This window comes from Geotrypetes seraphini, chromosome 9, assembly GCF_902459505.1.
Source record: "Geotrypetes seraphini chromosome 9, aGeoSer1.1, whole genome shotgun sequence".
Lineage (NCBI taxonomy): Eukaryota > Metazoa > Chordata > Amphibia > Gymnophiona > Dermophiidae > Geotrypetes > Geotrypetes seraphini.
The window spans coordinates 35,629,443-35,650,218 of record NC_047092.1 but is presented as its reverse complement, the minus strand read 5'-3'; the positions used below and the strand labels follow the sequence as shown (position 1 = coordinate 35,650,218).

At 40.3% G+C, this 20,776-nt stretch overlaps 1 protein-coding gene across 1 annotated transcript in view; it reads left to right on the top strand.

Annotated features, from left to right (window-relative positions):
- The window catches only part of LRRK2 (leucine rich repeat kinase 2), a 253,679-nt gene that overhangs the window by 208,709 nt on the left and 24,194 nt on the right, over positions 1-20,776 (top strand). The window contains 4 exon segments of the mRNA XM_033958543.1: positions 3,443-3,637; positions 12,766-12,959; positions 13,876-13,948; positions 15,767-15,951. Coding sequence (XP_033814434.1) covers positions 3,443-3,637; positions 12,766-12,959; positions 13,876-13,948; positions 15,767-15,951 — 647 coding nt within the window.

Genomic DNA, 20,776 nt, shown 5'->3' with positions numbered 1-20,776 from the left:
GGGTTAACGCGTGATGAAATGTCCGCGCTAACCCCCGTAGCACGCCTTGATAAAAGGAGCTCTAAGGCAATTAATTTTGTAAGAAAAACCAGCTAACTAAATGAAAAGTGAAAGATAATTCATTTTCCATTTTTATTATTAATCTTAGATATTTTTGTTATTTGTATTACATTTCCTGGGATCTATTATAACCTCTTGTTTTTTGTGTGTTTGAACAGATAATTTTATAGTTTTTACTAAGGTATACTAACTGATTTAGCGCTCACTAAATGCTAAGATGCCCATAGGAATATAATGAGTTTTAGCATTGAGCATGCACTAATCTTTAGTGTGCACTAAATCGGTTAGCGCACCTTAATAAAAGGACCCCTATAAGAAGATTGTGAACGGTTCTTTCATTTCACGCTGTACCCTAACTGTGGACCAATGTTCCCTCTAAGGATTGATGAGGTGTGTGCAAAAAAAATATGCATGAGCGACAAGTTACATACTCCACAAATTTATGAGCTGGCGCGGAGGACAAATGCCCATGAGATTATGGGAGGGTTAAATACTCAAACCTCCCTGCCCTGTGACCGGCGATGTCTAAAATGCCTTCTTACAGCAGCCGGAGCGTTGTAGTTGCATATGGCTGCCGTAAAGGTCGTCTCTGATGCAACTTCCGATTGTGTCAGAGATGACCTTCACAGCAGCCACATGAAGCTTCAACGCTCTAGCTCAGGGGTGCCCAAACCTTTTGGGCTTGCGAGCTACTTTAAAATGACCAAGTCAAAATGATCTACCAACAATAAAATTAAAAAACACAAAGCACACTATACGCTGAGAAAATGTTAATTATCATTTCTATTCTGGGTTTTTTTTCAAAGAGGTCAAGGCAGATGACTCTATGCATTGTCACCTCAGTAACAACCATACAAAAATAGACAAATATACCCCCCTTCCTTTTTATTAAACCACAATAGCAGTTTTTAGCGCAGGGAACTGCGCTAAATGCCCAGCGCTGCTCTCGACGCTCATAGGCTCCCTGCACTAAAAAACACTATTGCGGTTTAGTAAAAGGGGGCCATAATGCAAAATATAGACAGCATATATAAATTCAGACACATTTTGATCACTAAATTTAAAATAAAATCATTTTTCCTACCTTGTCTGCTGATTTCATGAGTCTCTGGTTGTACTTTCTTCTTCTGACTGTGCATCCAATCTTTCTTCCCTTCTTTCAGCCTGTATGCTTCCTCTCCTCCAGACCTCTTTCCCTCCCCTAACTTTTTCTTCCTCTCTCCCTGCCCTTTCTTTCTTTTTTTCTCTCTTGATGCCCCCTTTCTTTTTTTCTGTTTCCCTTCTGTCTCCCTGCCTGCCCTCTTTCTTTCTTTCTTTCTCCCTACCCTCCACAAAGCCACTTCTGCCACCATCGGGGGAAACAGGCCCCAAAGCCACCACCGCGGCTGCCCCAAGCTCTCTCTACTTCCTACCGTCGGGCCGACCAGCATTTCCCCGACGTCAATTCTGCCGTCGGAGAGGAAGTTCCGCCCAGCCAGGCAGCGATTGGCTGGCCCGAACTTCCTCTCCAGCGGCAGCCTTAGGGGGGGTGCACAGCTTGGCAATCGATCATTTTCCGGACCTGGCCGGCTGTGCACCCCCCCTAAGGCTGCACCCGTGGCGGTCCGCCCCCCCACCCCCTCCTTGGTACGCCACTGAAGACGTTGCAGCGGCTCCTCTCACGATCCCCACCTGCGTTGGAAGTCCGATGCAGTCGGGGATCTTAAGAGGAGCCGCCGCTGCATCTTTTAGTGAGCGACACAAGAAAAAGTATGAGCAATGCCAATGAAAATAGTGAGCGATCGCTCATGTGCTCAGCTTAGAGGGAACATTGCTGTGGACCCCTTTTAGCAAGCTGTGCTAGAGATTTTTAGCACAAGCCACTGAGGTAAATGCTCTGATGCTCATAAGAATTCTATAAACATTGGAGAATTTACTGCGCCGATACACACTCAAAAACTATAGTACAGCTTGATAAAAGGGGCCATGTGGGGCTCTTATCTTTTATTTTGTTGTCATTTAAAAATGTACCTTTATGATAAATATTTAGGTTCCTGACTTATGTTTTATTTATGCATTGTATTTCTCAGATATTGATTGTTTTGTTGGTTTGATGTTGTGTTTTTTTTTTTTAAACATTTTTTGATCCTCTTGGAACCCTTTTGAGGATATGGTGGATTACTGTTTATACCAGATTAAATATGTTTAGATTATTTTGTAAGGCACTTCTGTGTGTAAAAGCACCTCTTCTTGGTTTCCTTGTTGTTGAGTGCAATATGTTCTTTTCATTCTTCATAATTAGAGATAAAAAGAAGCTGGTCCCAGCAAGTCCAATGAACAGAAGCTAGTATACACAAAAAGCAATTTGATACAATAAGGCATGCAGTAAATTTTATTCAAGTTCTAACAAGACTCGATGCAGCACATTTTGGTTTTCATCTGCATCAGCCCGGAGAGTATTGTTGCTGCTAATCTTTACAGTATACATACACTTATACACTAGTGATTAATTACTGGAATTCAACTATTACTGCCTATTCAAGATCTGGTATCTGTGATGCAGCAAAAGCTGAAACCTGGTCATGTTGGGTTCTTTTAGAACTTCAATAAATTTTACTATATGCCATACCAAGTCAGACTGCCTTGTTACTCTCTTCGTTCTTCATACAGCAAGTTAACTGTGAAAAGCATATTCTAATTTCAGTAATGGCGTTGCTTCTAATAACTGCAAGAGCTTGAGAAGGAATAGAATATTTTCTTGAAACTCACTGACCCTCTGAATTTGTATAGATTCAAAGAATCCACTCTGGAAGATGCTTTAAGATACACTTGCTTTTTCTAGGTTGGGAATTAATTGAAAATTTTTTTATTTTATTTTTAATTTTTATCTTTATTCATTTTATTTCTTTCAACGTGTACAATATTATTACACATAACTCACATAACTCACTTGACATTCTTAAACAATGTTATTATATATACTTTAATTCTCCCCACCCCCCTCTCATCCCTCCCCATATCAACAAAATAATCTATCCAATCATATACATACTTAGATATCCCTCCTCTGTATTACAATTAATCTTATATTAACCTATTCCTCCCCCCACCCTTTCTTTCTCAAATTCTTTGTTCATTTTATCATATAAATGAAGTGTACAACAAATATAACTCATCATATTACATATATCCCTTAAAATTCCATAACAATATATTTCCAATTGAAAATTAATGTTCCAGTCATCTGTTTACTATACTTCATGTTTGCAAATGCATTTAAACTTAAAGTTCATAGAATGCCAGCTATTAAAGTTGCTGAAACACTAGGAAAAGAATATTGAATATATTACTATCATTCCTCTAGTTTGTCTTCAGATAATTTTATGTTTGTTATTGATGGCAGGTGTATGACATGTTGGAGTCTTCAGAACTTCTTTGTTTGATGAGAAACATTCCAGTACCCAGTATATTTACAGCGGAATGCATGGTGCCCGCCACACTCACATGCAGTCAACCAGCAGTTTGGATAGGCAATGGCTGTACAGACAAAGCAGAACTGTCATGCTTGAATTTAAAAAAAGGTGGACATACTTGTAAGGTAGGTTTATATGTTGTCAGAAATAAATCATCAAAACAACCACAGTTGCTGCTGCTTTTGGTACTTCCAGATTAAGGGGCCTATGTGATAATTCTTGCTTTAGAAAGGTTTAGCATGGGCTCATAAAAAACATTTAGGGGGAAATTCTATAAGAAGCACCTAAAGATATGTGCCTAAAGTTAAGCGCCTAACTTAATTAGTAAATTGGCTTCAATTATGAGCTTTAAGAAGCGTTATCATATGATACTGTGATATTTGGAATGTCTATGAGAAAAAAGAGTCAGATATCAGCGTGTAACAACAAACTTTTAATGATTTTGATTGGAGTTGCCATCCAACATATTACTAATAACTGGAAGGATCACAGTAGGCTTAATTTTAATTTTTGGTGGAACTCAGTATGTCACATATATAGAATGGAAAGATCAATAGCGGTACAGAATGGAAATTATAAAAATTTTATTAAAATATGGGAGCCATTAACATCTTTCTGTCATGATTAAATGCCATTTTTCTATTAAGTATACACCATTTAGTATTGGGTGGGGGGAGGGTTTCAAATATATGATCTTATAATGAATAGAGGGATTTGAGGGAGGGTGGGATGAGGGTTACATTTTTAATTGTAAGGTATAATGATAAGATGTTCAAGTGCTCAAACTAATTGTGTTTATTATGAATATTTGTACACTTGATGAAAGTTTTAAAATGAATAAAGAATTAAAAAAAAAAAAAAGAAATAAAAATAAAAATTAATTGGGAGATAGTTTATCAAGTTTCAAGTTTATTAATTTTTTAATATACCGACCATCAACAAATATCTGGCCGGTTAACAATAAAATTTTAAAAAGAGAAAGAAAGAAGAAAAATAGGAGTGTTGGAGGAAGACTTCAGTGCCACTATGCACAATTCTCTAAAGGACTTAGGCATCTATAATATAGGCCTTTAAAACCCTGGCCTATATTACAGGTGCCTAAGTTTTAAGCTAGACTCCACTGTAATGGGCGCCTAAGTGCATCTTTTTTAGGCACTAGTTACAGAATCTGGCTCTTAATGTGTGTGTTAAAAAGCCACTTAACAAGATTTTACATGAATACAGTAAGAAATGTCCCCAGTAGTGTAAACAAGTTTCCCTGAGGACAAACAGGACAGCATATTCTCCCCAATGAGTGACATTGTCTGACAGAGTGGGAACTTCTCAGCTACTTTCCTTAAGTGTTTAGAAGGCTGCACTGTGCACACATGTCACTTTTTGCCCACTGCCACACCATTCAGGACCGGAAAGTCTTTGTTCATCCATGGAGCAGTGAAGATGTATTCTCCTGTCTCTCTTTCATGGCTCATTGTTGTTTTCCCTAGTTGCTATTTTGACTCATGCCATTCTTTGGTGCTCTCTCAACTAGAGCCTGGCCATAAGTCCAGCATCTGAGGTGGGCACAGACTGAGACAAAAGACTATTTTCCTGAGTCTGATACAGACTTCTCCTGGAACTCTAAGGAAGAGCCCCAAGTTTTCTCAGAGGAGAAGGATCTTTGAACCTTCCTTCAGATTCTTCCCCTCCTCTTGAAATGAGTCTCCCCCTGTGGAGTGGTTTAGAACATCCCATTTAAATTGGAGGTTAAGGATGAGCCTTGGATAGAAGTGCTGGACATCTTTGACTTTGATACCCCTCCTAATGAAGCTGTAAGTGCCTATTTACAACATCCTTAAGGTGGTGCAGATGAAGCATTGGGAGACACCTCTCTCTGTACCACCTATTCATAAGAAGACCATCTATGTAGACACACTAATTTTACATATAGTGTTCAAAATTCCATTCACAAATTTGGGCACATACCCAGTTTACATGTGTAGTTTAATTGACAAGTCAATTAGTACCAATAATTGGGTGCTAATAATTACTGGTTCTAATTGTCATCAATTTAAATTTACACACGCATCCTTAGGCACTGGGATCCATGTGTAAATCTTATGCATAGTAACATAGAAAATGACAGTCGATAAAGACCTGAATGGTCCATCCATTCTGCCCAATAGGTACATGCATTACAAATCCATTATTAAGTTCAATTGTCTTTGTTCATTTATATTTCTGGGTTATAGATTGTAGAAGTCTTCCCAGTAATGTGCTTAGGTTCCATCTACTGGAGTTGCCATTGAAGTCACTCCAGCATGTATCAAAAAGGGGGTGTGGCCATGGGAAGGTCATAGGTATATCAGGGGTGTTTCTGGAATTTGCGCACACTTGCAAAATAATGGAGATCTGGCTCTAATTTAAGTTTGAGAATTTACATCCCCTTGCCCAAAATTGGCACCAAATGCTATTCTATAAATGTCTCGGAACAGTATGTATCACTAATTTTTACTGGTGCCCAAATTTGGGTGCCATTTATAGAATTTAGTCCATAGAGTCCAGAAGACTCCCCCGTTCAAGAAGCCGCACCACTCTATGGTCAAATCCACTCTCAAAAAGGCCAAATGCTCCAAAAGGTGCTGAAGAGGAATGCTGTGACTGTAGAATCTTTTGGGAGGACAATGTTTCAGAATGCAGTGCTAGCCTCCTGCATATATTCTTAACAGACCTTTATGAGCATACACTTGAAGTCCTTTGTGAACAGTGTGGCAGAATTTGCAAACACTCTACTGCTTGAACAGACTGCAGAACTCTGCCAGTTAGTAGCCAGGCAGTAGGAGTGCCAAAAAAACACATGGCACTTGCAACCTGTGATTCTTTCAATGTGATGCCTAGGGTCTACGATATGGGTATTGAAATGCATAGACTCACTTGGCTGCTGCATGCCTCAGACCTCGAACCAGCAGTTCAGGAGAAGCTGGTGGATGTCTCCTGCTGGGATGATAATGCCCAAACCTGGATTGTGCAAGCAGACACATAGATTAACCTATTTAATAAACTACAGGTGTATAGACAAACTCCATCCATGCTTCGCCCCATACATACTTAACAGCAAGTCATACTTTTATGCCAGTTGGTATTTAATAAGAGACCTTTCTAGTGCAAGAGACACATCAGTCTTGAAATAGTGGGTAGTCACCCTCAAACCACAAGTTTGTCTTGCAGAAGATGCCAGTCATTTTCTTTGGCTCCACCTCCTACCTCAGTGGGCTGTACTGTAGTCCCATAGCTTTCCCTTCTGCAAGCGAGTTGAGAAGGTGTTTTCTGTTCTGCTCTGACTTTTCTTTATTATTTTTGGGTTTTTTTAGTACTGGATTGCAAGGTTTTTTTTTTTTGGTGCTGCACAGGTTCCTAGGGATACTGGGACAACTCTGACTACAGGAGAGACAGATCAGTGTTGCAGGGGTCTGTAACTGGCAGGCATCTCTATGGAGTACCTGCTTAGCCAGCCTGCACTATAATTGTGAACGCTCAGGGGCTGTTCCCTTGGAAGTGAAGTTTGCTCCTGATTTAGTCAGGAGCTTGAGTACAGGTTGTGGGATCCTGAGGTGGTCTGGAGAGGAGCTGGCTGCGTTTTTATTTCCTCTGTCATCACACAAGGAACTGTAAGGGGGTTGAGATCTAGGCTATCCTTTTGGGTTAACTGGCAGCCTGAAGATACAAGCATCTGAAGACCTCAGGCTTGTTTGAAGCAGAAATCTTCTCTCCTTTTCTGCTGTAGGGATAGCTGCAGAAGTTCAAAGCACCAGCAGGTACATGCGAGTACAGGCTATAGCAGCCTATGGGAAAATTGAAGGATTTGGTAAATTGTGTTTATGAGGTTTCCTGAGGCCAGATTGGGGGTTCCCCACCTTCCGAAAACCCCATCTTTGATCATCTGATTTATTTTTAAAAGCTTCTATCTCCTTTAAATAGCCTGAATTTTGCTTAAAAGCAATATTTATGGACTCCTCCAGCTCTGATGACATATACGAGTATTCATGCCAGATTTGTATTGGATGTATTGGATAAACTAACCCCTACAATAACAAAAACTATTACAGCCAAAGAACAAAAAAATCCCTGGTATACTGCAGAATTGTCCTTTATTAAAAAAAACAACTGTGATTCTTAGAAAGAAAATAACTTCGGGGAAAAAACACTCGCTAATCAACTAAAATAGCAAAATCAAGTACAATACTATAAAAATAAAATTAACGAGGCAAAGAAAAAATATTATGCATTCCACATTCAAAAAGCAAATAATTCTTCAACATTATTTTCCATTCAAAAATATTTAACAACTTTCAAACCATGTACAGCTCAGGGAGCAATTAGTACCCTAACTGCTCAAGATTTGGCTAATTATTTTGTAGAAAAAAACAAGGGATTAGAAAAAAATTCACAGATAATCCAAACCTTGATCCCGATTACTCTACTCCAGATTCTCTTATCCCAACCTCAAAATGCACTCAATATATACCACTTATATTACTGGATTTACAACAATCGTTCCATATGATGAATATAAAAAGCACAGATGCAGATTCGCTCCCACCATGTATTTTGAAAAAATTCTTCAATATTTTCAGTAAATGCGTTCACAAAATTATTTCAACTATCTTGGAGGAAGGAATCATCCCCCAAAAATGGAAACACTCAACTATTCACCCAATACCGAAAGACCCAAAAGGAAATTTGAACAATCCCACCAACTTTTGACCAATAGCAAAAATACCCTTTATAGCAACAATGATGGAAAAAATAGTTTTTAATCAGGTCTCTGAATTCTTTGAGAAAACGGGAGCTCTACACCCACATCAAATAGGCTTTCCACAACATCATTCGACTGAACACTCTTTAATAGGTCTGACATCCTCTATTCTTTACTTTTTGGATCATCATCAATCTGTTCTCCTCATATCCTTAGATTTATCATCAGCCTTTGACACTATAGATCATCATCTCCTAAGCAGACTCAGATCTTTAGGAATAACCGATAACGTTTTTCAGTGGTTTCAGTGATATTTCTTTGAGCGCTCATCAAAGGTAATATTCAATAACTCATCTTCTACTTCAATTTCAACAAGTTTTGGGATTCCTCAAGGCTCAGTTTTATCACCCTTATTATTTAATGTATTTTTGGCCCCTCTGTTAACTCTTAGTCAATCAATTGGATTTACACCATTTGCATATGCTGATGATGTTCAACTTTTGTATCCCCTAGATTCAAATTCAACAGAAGAAATCTTATCAGTCAATGAGAAATTATTGAAAATTTATAAATGGTTACACGACAATAAACTAGCTCTTAATACATCTAAAACAGAGACTATGCTTTTTCCATGTAGGGAAGGACTTAAATTAGGATCCTGCATAAACATAAACAAAACTATAATAAAGGAAGTTCTAAAGGTTAAGATATTAGCGGTTATTTGGGACCAGAAATTGAATTATCACGAGCAAATAAGCTCTCTGGTTAGAAGCTGTTTACTACGGATCATTAGATCGTTGTCCTCATTCCTCGACATATCATCTTTGAATATTCTAATTCACTCGTTAGTCATATCAAAAATAGACTATTGTAACGCTTTGTACAAGGGAATAACCTTAAAAGAAATACATAGATTACAAATCCTACCAAACACCGCAATAAAAATAATTACCAAAAGGAAAAAATTTGATCATGTGACTCCCCTATTAAAAGAGGCACATTGGTTACTTGTAAATTATAGAATTACATACAAAATAGCTTTACTTACAGACAAAACATTAATGAATAAAGCCCCTGCATTTTTAGAAAGACTCTCTTACGCTCCAACAAGATCTTTAAGATCTGAGGAGAAATCTCTCCTCTCAGTCCCCTCACTAAGATTCATTTACTCGAGGAGAGACACAATCTTCTCTGTTATGGCACCTCAAACTTGGAACTCAATTCTTATTTATAAAAGGGAAGAAAAATCACTCAGTAAATTTAAAGGTCTGCTGAAAAGCTGGCTTTTTAAGGATGCTTTTTAGTATGCAACTTGAATTCTTTATAACTCAAACATCCTATAGCGGACTAAAACTCCTTTGAAGGAAAATTAAGTGGAACCTATAGTTTTAACCCCTTGTTCATTTTTGTTTTTGAATTGTATTTAAACCTACCCTCCTCTTGTGTCCTGTAATGTCTTAATTTTTAACAGATATGTGATTTTTGTTTTTTGTTGGTTTTTTTTCTTACTCTGATTTTATCACTATTTGTAAATCACATTGGATTATAATATTGCGATCAAATCAAATTTTTAAATAAACTTGATACCTCCCTGGAGGGCAAAGTGGTCTGTGTCTTTTCAGATAATTTCACTACAATGGCCTATATCAGCAGGGAGGGAGGTACCAACTGTTCTCCCTTGAAACTGGAAGCCCACTTGTTGTTTCGATGGGCAGAAGTCCATCTTAAAGCTCTCTCATCTGCTCATGTGGTGGGAGTAGACCATGTTCAAGCCAACTACTTGTCAGCAAGTCCTGGACCCCGGCAAATGGGTTCCTTTGCAGGTTTGCTGTATGTGTTTCCACCTTGTACGATGATTGGCTGGGTTATCTGAAGGATAGCAATTTACCCAGGTCTGGTAATCTTGGTCACTCCAGATTGGCCATGGTGTCCATGGTATGCAGATCTAGTGTTGCTGAAAAGGTACAGGAACCTCAAGCTTCTCCTTTATCTGAATCTTCTTTCACAGGGCCCGATTGCCCTGAAGAATCCTGAATACTTTGGATTGACGGCATGGCTCATGAGCATGTGGCATTAGAGCACAGGGGCTATTTGGATGTGGTTATTGTGACTGTTCTAAGGTCCAAGAAACAAGTGATGTTCATTACCTATGCAAAGGCTTGGAAGCTGTTTCATGGCTGGTGTGATAATATAAATGTGGAACCCTTCCAAGCATCAGTGGCAGCAGTCTTGGAGTTCCTTTAGGATAACCTAGAAAAGGGGCTAGTAGTCTTCTCTCTTAAGGTACAGCTCACGGGTCTTGCGTGCTTTTGAGCACAGGTAGATAAGGCATCTTTACCGTTTCAACCAGATGTTTCCAGAGTACTGAAAGGGATGCTGTGGCTTCATCTGCCAGTGAGACAGCCTTTCCCAGAACTCTCTTGTCAGGCTCCATCGCTTATGAATCTCACAGTGAAGATGGAGTTTTTGGTGGCAATAACTTTAGCAAGAAGGGTTTCGGAACCACAGGCTTTGTCCTGTAGGGAGCCATTCCTCCAATTTACTGAAGCAGGGGTATTATTGCAGACTGTGCCTTTCTTTTTGGCAAAAGTAGTTTCAGCCTTTCATGTTAATCAAGAGGTTTGTCTGCCCACATTCAGTCCAGCCAGTTCCAAGAAAGAAAACAAGAGATTGAAGTTGTTGGGCATTCAGGGAGTTCTTCGGCATCTCAAAGTGACAAATGAGTTTCGTCTCGCTGATTATCTTTTTGTCTTGACGAATCCTAGCCAATGAGGAAGGCTGGCTTCCAAAAGCTACCATTTCCAGATGAATTTGCATGGCAATTTCTTCAGCTTATATTGGATGTGGAAACCAATCCCAAATACCCTTGAGGATTCACTCTACCATGAGTGTGGCTGCTTTGTGGGCGGAATCTCAGGCAGTACAGCCCAAATAAATTTGTAGAGTGGCAATGTGGGCCATCCTTCATATCTCTCTGATTTTCTACAGGGTTGATGGGTTCTTCATACCTTTACGAAGTTCTGCAGCTTTGGGGCCTCAGTGATGGCAACAGGCTCATCTGTCCTACTTTGGGGACTTCTTAGGTATGTCTCACTAGTTCAAGAGTGATGTGCCTCTTGCACTAGAAAGAAATATTAGGTTCTTACCTTGATAATCTTCTTTCTTATAAAGAGGCACATCAGTCTTGAATCTCGCCCTGTCAGTAGTCACTATTGCCTACTGGATGTGGTCAAGAGCATTTTGAGGAAAGGTAGACTAACTGCCTTATACAGGTATGTCATAACAGATGTTTGGTTTTCCCTATCGAGCAGGATTGCAGAGTTAACCAGTTTCGGCCTTATCCAGAGGTGGTCTAAAGTCCTTACAATATCCATAACTGTTAGTGCAGGTTATATTCAGGTAGGTGGCTGTTTATTCCACCTAGGTTTTTGTTCTATTTTTTCAATTTTCAAATTTGATAGTTGCAATTTTATACTTTATTTTTACGTTACGTACAGAGCAGAACAGAATAGACTTTACTAGTCGGGGTTTCTCCGTGTTCCCCTCCTTTTCTGCGCATTCTTTATTATACGAGTAGTTCTATTTGATTGCTTTGGTATAAACTGAGGGGCTACAATACAGCCCACTGAAGTAGGAGGTGGAACCAAAGAAAATTATTGATACCTTCTGCAAGACAAACTCGCAGTCTGAGGGTGACTACCCACTAGTTCAAGACTTTGTCCTCTTTATAAGAAAGAAGATTACCAAGGTAAGAACCTAATCTTTCTTTGCACCTGTAAATCAGTGTTTTATGTATGAAAATGGTTTATAAAATTACCTTCTACATGTGCTTCGAAAGACCTTTCTGTATACTGGGCTATTATTATTGTCCTCACAAGGGCATGCATTTATTTTATTGGATGAGCATTTAAGAGAAAGCTAATAGGTTTTAGATGAGCGTTTGGGTGACCTCTGCATTAACTGCATTCTCAGCATCTGCTTATGCGATTAACACAGATAAAATACATTTACACATGTTAACTGCATTTCAGATAATGCATATACACTGAACACCACCCATTGAACTGATGTAAACTGTTAAAGCACAGTGAGTAACTGTAGGTTATCTGTAAGGTGCAGGCCATGCCCATTTGCTGCCCTACTTTACACTGTGCAGTTAATGAAGGAATTAATGTTCACTGCGTCATGCTAATGTATTATTGTTAGTGTATATATGGGCTAATAGTATGCACTAATCCTATCTTTACTGTTTAATGTACTTTATTAAAAGGCCCTCTAAGAAACTTATTAAAAGAGCTGTCAAACTTTTTAAATCTTTGTGTACTTAAAAAGAACACAATCATTCCTAATTTTTCAGAGCTGTTATGAAATTATCTTATCTTTTACTCTATCTAAAATTAGAGGCCTCAGAAGCTTTAAAATAAATGGTCAACCAGTTTGAACACCAAAGATCTTAGAAATGTTCCTAATAACAGTCAATGAATTGTTAAACTTTTACTGTTTTTTTCTTTTTTTGTCTAGCTGATTATAGATAGCCGGATTCTGTGCCTTGCACTTGTGTCTCTTCCTGAAGAAAAAGAAAACTGGATTTTAGCAGGCACTCAGTCTGGTCTTCTGTTAACTGTCAATGCAGAAAATATGAAGTCTAACCATCATCTCCAGAAGATGTCCGATTCTGTCACCAGTTTATACTGTAGCTGTCTTTCACGGAAAAGGTAGAGGATCAAATCTCATACACAGTCATTCCTTTCAAGAAAAACCCACTAGTTTATTCATCCCTTTGTGCTTAACTTGGTACTCACAGGCCTGTAAATGAATTTTGAAAAAGAAAATTCCCATTGAGTGTCCCTTCTAAAAACTGATGGTCAGCCAGTACTGTGGGAATTGCTTATACTGTGCATATGTTGAAAGTGCAACATATGCAGGGTAAAGAACAAGCATGGATTTTAAAATGATATCCCAACACTTAATTTAGTTGATTTGCCCCATCCTGTCCAATCCCTTTTTCTACCAGAATTGGTATCCCTGCTGTTGACAACATGGATACTTTTTCCTACAGAGAGAGCAAGGCAGTTTTTCAAGGTGGATTTACTCATTTACCTACATCAGTGATTCCCAACCCTGTCCTGGAGGAACACCAGGCCAATCGGGTTTTCAGGCTAGCCCTAATGAATATGCATGAGAGAGATTTGCATATGATAGAAGTGATAAGCATGCAAATTTGCTTCATGCATATTCATTAGGGCTAGCCTGAAAACCCAATTGGCCTGGTGTTCCTCCAGGACAGGGTTGGGAACCACTGACCTACATATACAGCTTTCTGTTTAAGGGTTTCATCATGGAAAATGCTGAATTGACTGTGCCTCCTCTTCCAACACTAGGCAATTATTCTTCATTCACATAGGTTGTAACCATACTGGTTTAGATGAGTGGTCAACCAAATTCAGCCTTTTATCTGCTTCAGTTTGGAAGTATCTGACGGATCTTAATGGACAATTACTTTTCTGTTGTCCATTCATTTTTGATAAATGTATTATGTAAAGAAACATAAGAATGATATCGTAGAAATATTTTTATTTGAAAAGCATGCCCCTTGATGATATATTTGTGAATCTCATTAACTTATTTCAGCAAGGAGAAGAATTTTTTTCTGGTGGGGACAGCAGATGGAAATTTGGCTGTTTTTGAAGATACATCAATAAAGGTAATGTAACAGTATAGATCCTGCACTTATGCTGAGTTTTCTTATTTTTTTGTGATTTTCTTTTTATAAAATGGATCTGCTAATGGACGAGATGGAGTACCTTTTCATTTTTATGTCACTGTTTTACATCTGGCTCATGGTGGTAGCAATCAAAAATCATTACTATCTGGAAGGCACTTGATGATTTGTGAAATGAGTGGTAGCCTCAGTTCTTAGGAACAGGTTTCTATAATACCAGTTAAGCTACTAGAATAATTTGGCATTAAGTGGCACCATCATTTGCACTATACGGTAAATGGCAAAAGCGTGGAGAATATGCTAACCTTTCATGCTTAGAAATGGTCTGAACCAAACAGAGAAGAGGTACTGTCACAAAGCAGGGTATACAAACCTGCCCTGCCACTGACCCAGTTATATTTTTTTGATGGATAAATTGATGACTTTATTTTCCAGTCTGGCACTTTTCAAAAATATTTGCTTTGGACAATCCATCCTACGTAACCTCTTTGCTTCATGATTCTCTCCGCCACCCTGATACATTTCAAGGTTTCAAGGTTTATTTTGATTTGATAAATTGCCTATTCATAATTACTAAGCAAGTTACAGCAGAATAAAATAAATATACATTTAGACATACTATTTAAAATTAACAATAATAGGTTGGACCGACAAGTTTACAAACTGATTGATACACAGGGAGTGGAGGGGTTACAATTCAATGTTTTAAAATGAAAACAGAACCATGGAAAAAACATTAGGGAGGGAATAGTATAAACCTGGAAGGTAACTACTTTAGCATTTAGGGATAATTTAAAGATTAAAAGCATCTTTAAAAAGGAAGATTTTAAATTATTTCACAGCTAGGGAGAAAATGAAGTTGCTTACCCATGTAACATGGGTTCTCCGTAGACAGAAGGAGTAAAGCAGCCATACTTACCCTCCTTCCTTCCCTGCTCATATATATATATACTACATTCTTCTATGAACTAGAGACAAAACTGACAGGGCAAGGGGAAGAGCCACAGAAGGCAGCAGACCCTGCACATGCCCAGTAAGCCAAAAAGCTTACTTTAGCTATGGGAGAGTACTGACACACAGGATCAGTCTAAGGACTTCAACATTAAGTATGGCTGCATTCCCTGCTATCTACGGAGAACCCACGTTACAGGTAAACAACTTCAATTTCTGCACACTTAAGAGCTTGATTTATTAAGACTTTCATCTTATTTCCATCTGTCTTTGGAGAAAAAAATTGAACCATATGCTTAATTATTCTTTCATTGAGATTTCTATGTTGGTCTCCATTTGTAATTTTTAGGCCTGATTCTGTAAGTGATGCCTAGATTGGGGATGCCTAGCTGAGTTCCACACTGAACTCAAAATTGATTAATGAGCTTAATTAGTGTGGTAAATGACCACACCATTAAAAATTCATTAACATTTAAAAAAAAATGAATATGAGTTCCATGCAGAACTTGGAGCAGTATCTACTAATGCCTAAGTCAAGGCACACACTCCTACTTATGCGCAAAATAGGCGTGCTTAGAGGTGGAGAATAGGCGTTGTATGACTTAGATGTCACTAGGTATCTCTGAGGTCTATGTTGAGTTAGGCAAAATTCTATAAATAAAGCTTAGCGGTTGATTGACAACTATGCTAAAAGGTGCCTAGGTGCCATTTGTTGAATCGGGCCCTTCGTTTTTATAAGACTGGTCACTTTATTATTTTTTTGGGTGGCCATATGGTTGGTAACAAAGTCTGTGTGAGAATAGACAACCTGGGAGACCCTTCTGACAAAATAATGTCCTTTTCTTAAAGCATGAAGCTGCTGCACCTCTGAAGGTACTCCACATAGGAAATGTGAACACTCCACTGGTGTGCCTTTGTGAATCCTTATATCTCTCAGACAAATATTCCATCTGGGGAGGTTGTGGGACGAAGATTGTGTCCTTTTCCAGTAACTTTTCTTTGCAGAAGGTTATTGACACAAAGACCAGCCAACTGTGAGTTATCATTTATACAAGTTCTTTCTTACAATTCTGTTTTAAGCACTATTTTTATTCTTACAAATACCAGCTGCTGGGGGATGCCAGCTTCTAAGGTTTCCATTTCATGATGGATTTGCAAGGTGATTTCTTTGAGGGGACGCTCTACTAGGAGTGCGGCCTCTTCATGGGCAGTCTTGGGCAGTGTACCTTGAAGAAATTTGTAGGGTGGCTACGTGGTCCACCCTCTGTACTTTCATAAAGTTTTACAGGGTGGATGTGGTGGCTTGGCTGGATGCCGTTTTTGTGTCCTCAGTCCTTGTAGTAGGCTCATCTGCCCTACCTTAGACTCGGGGGGGGGGGGGAAGGGGGGACGACGGACTGCTCTGGTACGTCCCAAGTATTCAAGACTTCTGTACTCTTTGCACCCGAAGGGAAGATTAGGTTCTTACCTCAATAATCTTTCTGATAGAAGGATACAGTAGTCTTGACAGCCCACCCTATCAGATGCTAATTAGCCTGCTTACTGACTCGGGCATGTATGTGGTTGCCAGGTGTTTGCATTTTCCCTGTCAAGCAGGTCAAAGAGTGATGAGACATTTAATTGCAAACTACAGAGGGAGAATGTAAGATCTCCATAATTGTTAGTGCAGGCTGCACTCTGGTAGGTGGTTAGTTTGTTCCACATTGTTTTATATCCAAGTTTTTATTGGTATTAATATGTTTTATTTCACTAATTGTTACAGAGCAGAACAGAGTTCATGTTTTCGGGGAGGTTCCCCGTACCCCTCCTTCCTATTTCTTTTCCTAGTGATTAGCAATTGCTTTGGTACAGACTGAAGAGCTAAAGCACAACTGACTGGGGAAGGAGGCGGAGTTGAAAAAAGATAGTGGATGCCTTCTCGATTATAGAGGGACATAACTCAAGCATTCAAGACCATTGTACCCTTCTACCAGAAAGATTATTATCAAGGTAAGAGCCTAATTTTCCCATTCTTGGTAGAATTGACAAAAGTTGTTGATTGTCTTCTTTGGTAATGGTTCATAATAATTTTTTAGTTAAATTGCGATAATATTGTTGAATCTTGCTGCAAATGATTTTTGTTATTGCATTTTCTTAAAAGAATGGCATCACTTAAGGATCTTCACTTGTAAGTGTCATCTTTCACTATACTTGGACATACATATTTTACAATTAGGAAGCCATGTGAAAAAGCTTTTAATTTTGGACATGTGGATATGAGAAGAGCAATGAATGGTTCAAATCTTAGGTCCATATGAGCATTTAATTTTCACTTATGCCTGCCATGGAGCAGGTGTACATGTTGGTTGGATCGGATTTATTTGTTTTGATATGCCACTATAGACATAGGTGTTAAGCAGTGTAGAGCAAAACTAAAATTCTTATCTATTAAGACAAAATGAATTGTTAACGATGATAAAATTACAAATTTACATTGCAAATGAAAAACAACTGACAGACTCTATATACCGTATTTTTCACTCCATAAGACCCACTTTTTTCCCCAAAAAAGTGGGTGGAAATAAGAGTGCATCTTGTGGAGCAAATTTAACAATACCCCTCCCCCGGGTATCTTTTTTTAAAATCCCGGTGGTCCAGTGTGCTTTCCGTGCTGGACGGCTGTCTCCTGATCTCTTCCAGCAGCAGAGAGTGGTGCACAAGGCAGGCATGAGCTTTTCATGCACCTACCTGGTCCCGCGCCTTTCTGAATAGCTGCCGTCAGTTCTCATGAGTCCCAAGAGTGCTGACAGCAGCCATTTAAAGAGTGGCACAGGACCAGGCAGGCAAGCAAAAAGCTTGTGCCTGCCTTATGCGCTGCTCTGCCGCTGCTGGAAGAGATCAGAAGGAATCCATCCAGCGAGGCAGGAGCACGGAAAGTGTGCTGGACCGCCGGGATTTTAAAAAAGGTACTGGGGGAGGGGGAGCTGCCTACCACTAGACCTGTCTTGTACCCTGTCCCGACCTACCACTAGATCACCAGATGGGGACAGGGTACAGGGCAGGGCGGTGGGCAGAATTTTTTTTCTTTGGGTTTTCCTCTACAGGAAGGTGTGTCCTATGGTCAGGTGCATCTAATAGAACGAAAAATACGGTAAATATCTAAATTGCTTACAGTCAATCAGTTAATAGATCCATAATATTGCTAGAACAATAATATCTTCATTAATTTCTGAAAAGCTGGATAAGAAAGATCATTATTGAATTTTTCAGATCAAGAATTCCAGAGTATAGGACTACTATAACAAAAAACTGCATCTAGTTGACAACAGTTTTACCTCCTTGGGACTAGGGAGCTGGGGCAGATTTTTGTGGGAAGATCACAGTGATCTAGGATGAACATACTGAAATAGTTTCTTAGATAAATATGCTGATTGACCTAAATACAAAGCCTTAAATTCCAAACATAATTTAAATTCTGTGCACTTGGAAACAGTAGCCAGTGCAATCCTTAGAGAACAGGAGTGATGTGCTCAGTTTTCTTGGTTTCCCAATGTTAATGTCCAGTCCTTGAGTAAATACGAGTGTTCCCATTGCAAAATTGGGAATAAACAAATAATTTCTATTCACACCCAAACTTCTTTACAACTCTGCCCCTTCCAAACTATGTCCCTTAACTATAAATAGTGATGCTCTAAAATCATAATTAATGCTGACTATTTACACATGTAAATACTGCTATTTATATATTGAAAAGCCGTATAAATTTTTTAAAAAATGATCCCTCCCTTTTCTGACACCTATTATGACGATTTTAATGTAACATTAGAACATAAGAATTGCCATATTGGGACAGACTACCCCCCTCCACACCATCCCTTGTGTCTAACTTCTCTCCCTTTCTGTTCCTGCCCTCCCTAAATCCCATTGTCCATCATCTCTCTTATTCTCCTCTATTTTTAGACCCATTATTCTTCCCCCCAAAGTCCGGCATATGCATGTCTCTTTGAACCCCCCCCCCTTCCTCTCTCCCTCCCTCTGTGTACTTCTACACCAGGGCCCCCTCCCCTGAAGGCCTGTGCCACCATCCCTGAAGGCATGTTTCCCCCTTTGAAGGCCTGCCCTCCCTTTGAAGGCCTGTCTCCCCCCCCCTTGAAGGCTTGTCCCACACTTAAAGGCCTGCATCCCACCCCTGAAGGCCTGCCTGTCTCCCTTGAAGGCCTGTCCCCCCTTGAATGCTTCTCCCTCCCCATTAAAGGCATGCATCAAATCCCTGAAGGCCTGCCTGCCTGCCTGTCCCCCCTGAAGGTCTATCTCCCCCCTTGAAGGCTTGTCCCCCCCTTAAAGGCCTGCATCCCACCCCTGAAGGCCTGCCTGCCTGTCCCTCCTGAAGGCCTGCCTGCCTGTCCCCCCCGAAGGATTGCTCACCCCCCTCCCCATTAAAGGCATGCGTCCCATCCCTGAAGGCCTGCCTGCCTGTCCCCCCTGAAGGCCTGCCTGTCTCCCTTGAAGGCCTGTCCCCCCCTTGAATGCTTCTCCCTCCCCATTAAAGGCATGCATCAAATCCCTGAAGGCCTGCCTGCCTGCCTGTCCCCCCTGAAGGTCTATCTCCCCCCTTGAAGGCTTGTCCCCCCCTTAAAGGCCTGCATCCCACCCCTGAAGGCCTGCCTGCCTGTCCCTCCTGAAGGCCTGCCTGCCTGTCCCCCCCGAAGGATTGCTCACCCCCCTCCCCATTAAAGGCATGCGTCCCATCCCTGAAGGCCTGCCTGCCTGTCCCCCCTGAAGGCCTGCCTCCCCCCTTGAAGGCCTGCATCCTACCCCTGAAGGCCTGCCTGCCTGCCTGTCCCCCCTGAAGGCTGCCTGCTGTCCCCCCCCCCCCCGGAAGGATTGCTCACACCCCCCCAGGAAGGCCTGTGTGTTCCCTCTGGCCTCCCACTGGTGTCCGGCTTCCACCCTGGCCTCCCCGCACCATTTACCTTATTGAAGAAGCCTGCAGACAAGATCGCGGTGATAGTGATCTTTGCAAACTGTTTTGGAGCTGTTTCCTCTACCATGGTCCCACCCCTCCTCTGACATCAGAGGCAGGATCGCGGCGGAGGAAACAGCTCAGAAGCAGTTTGCAAAGATCGCTAGCACTGCGATCTTGTTTGCAGGTTACTCCTCAAAGGTAAACGGTGCAGGGATGCCAAGGGGGGAACCAGACACCAGGGGGAAAGCCAGACAGCAGTACTTCCCAACTGACCCTCCCCCCTCGCCCTCTAAAGCAGGTGCGACAGCGGCCGGCCAGCAAGAGCAGCGCTGCCGTTCCTGCTTTAGGGGGCGAGGGAGGAGGGTCAGCCAAATCGGGAAGCCGAATTTTTGTTTTGTTTTGTTTTAAATCGATTCGAATCGATTCACCCAAAGTCCCTAGTAGCTCCTTAATTCCAGATTCATAAAAAAATTTCATGTGGGATACGTGTGTACATGGTAAATGGCTGCCATCCCATTTACTGTTGTCTTTTGTTAATCTAAAAATAGATAATATTACTTACATTTATAGTGCCTTATTAAAATCTTAATGGCCTTGTATAATTTTTGTATTCTACTATCTAAAATTACAATTCAAAAGACATTAAGAGTTTCACTGATCTACGCACTGGATCAAGGAGGCTATCGCTTCGGTGTACCTTCTCCAAAAGAAGCCTGTTCCGGAATTTTTCAAAGCTCATTCCACTCAGGGTCAAGTAGCTTCTTGGGCTGAATCTGCTCTTGTTCCTCTGGTGAATATATGTAAAGCTGCGGTTTGGTCTTCTCTTCATTCCTTTGTTCGACACTACCATGTGGACGTTCAGGCACTTCGGGATGCGGTGTTCGGTAAACGTGTTCTTGTAGCAATCCTTGAGG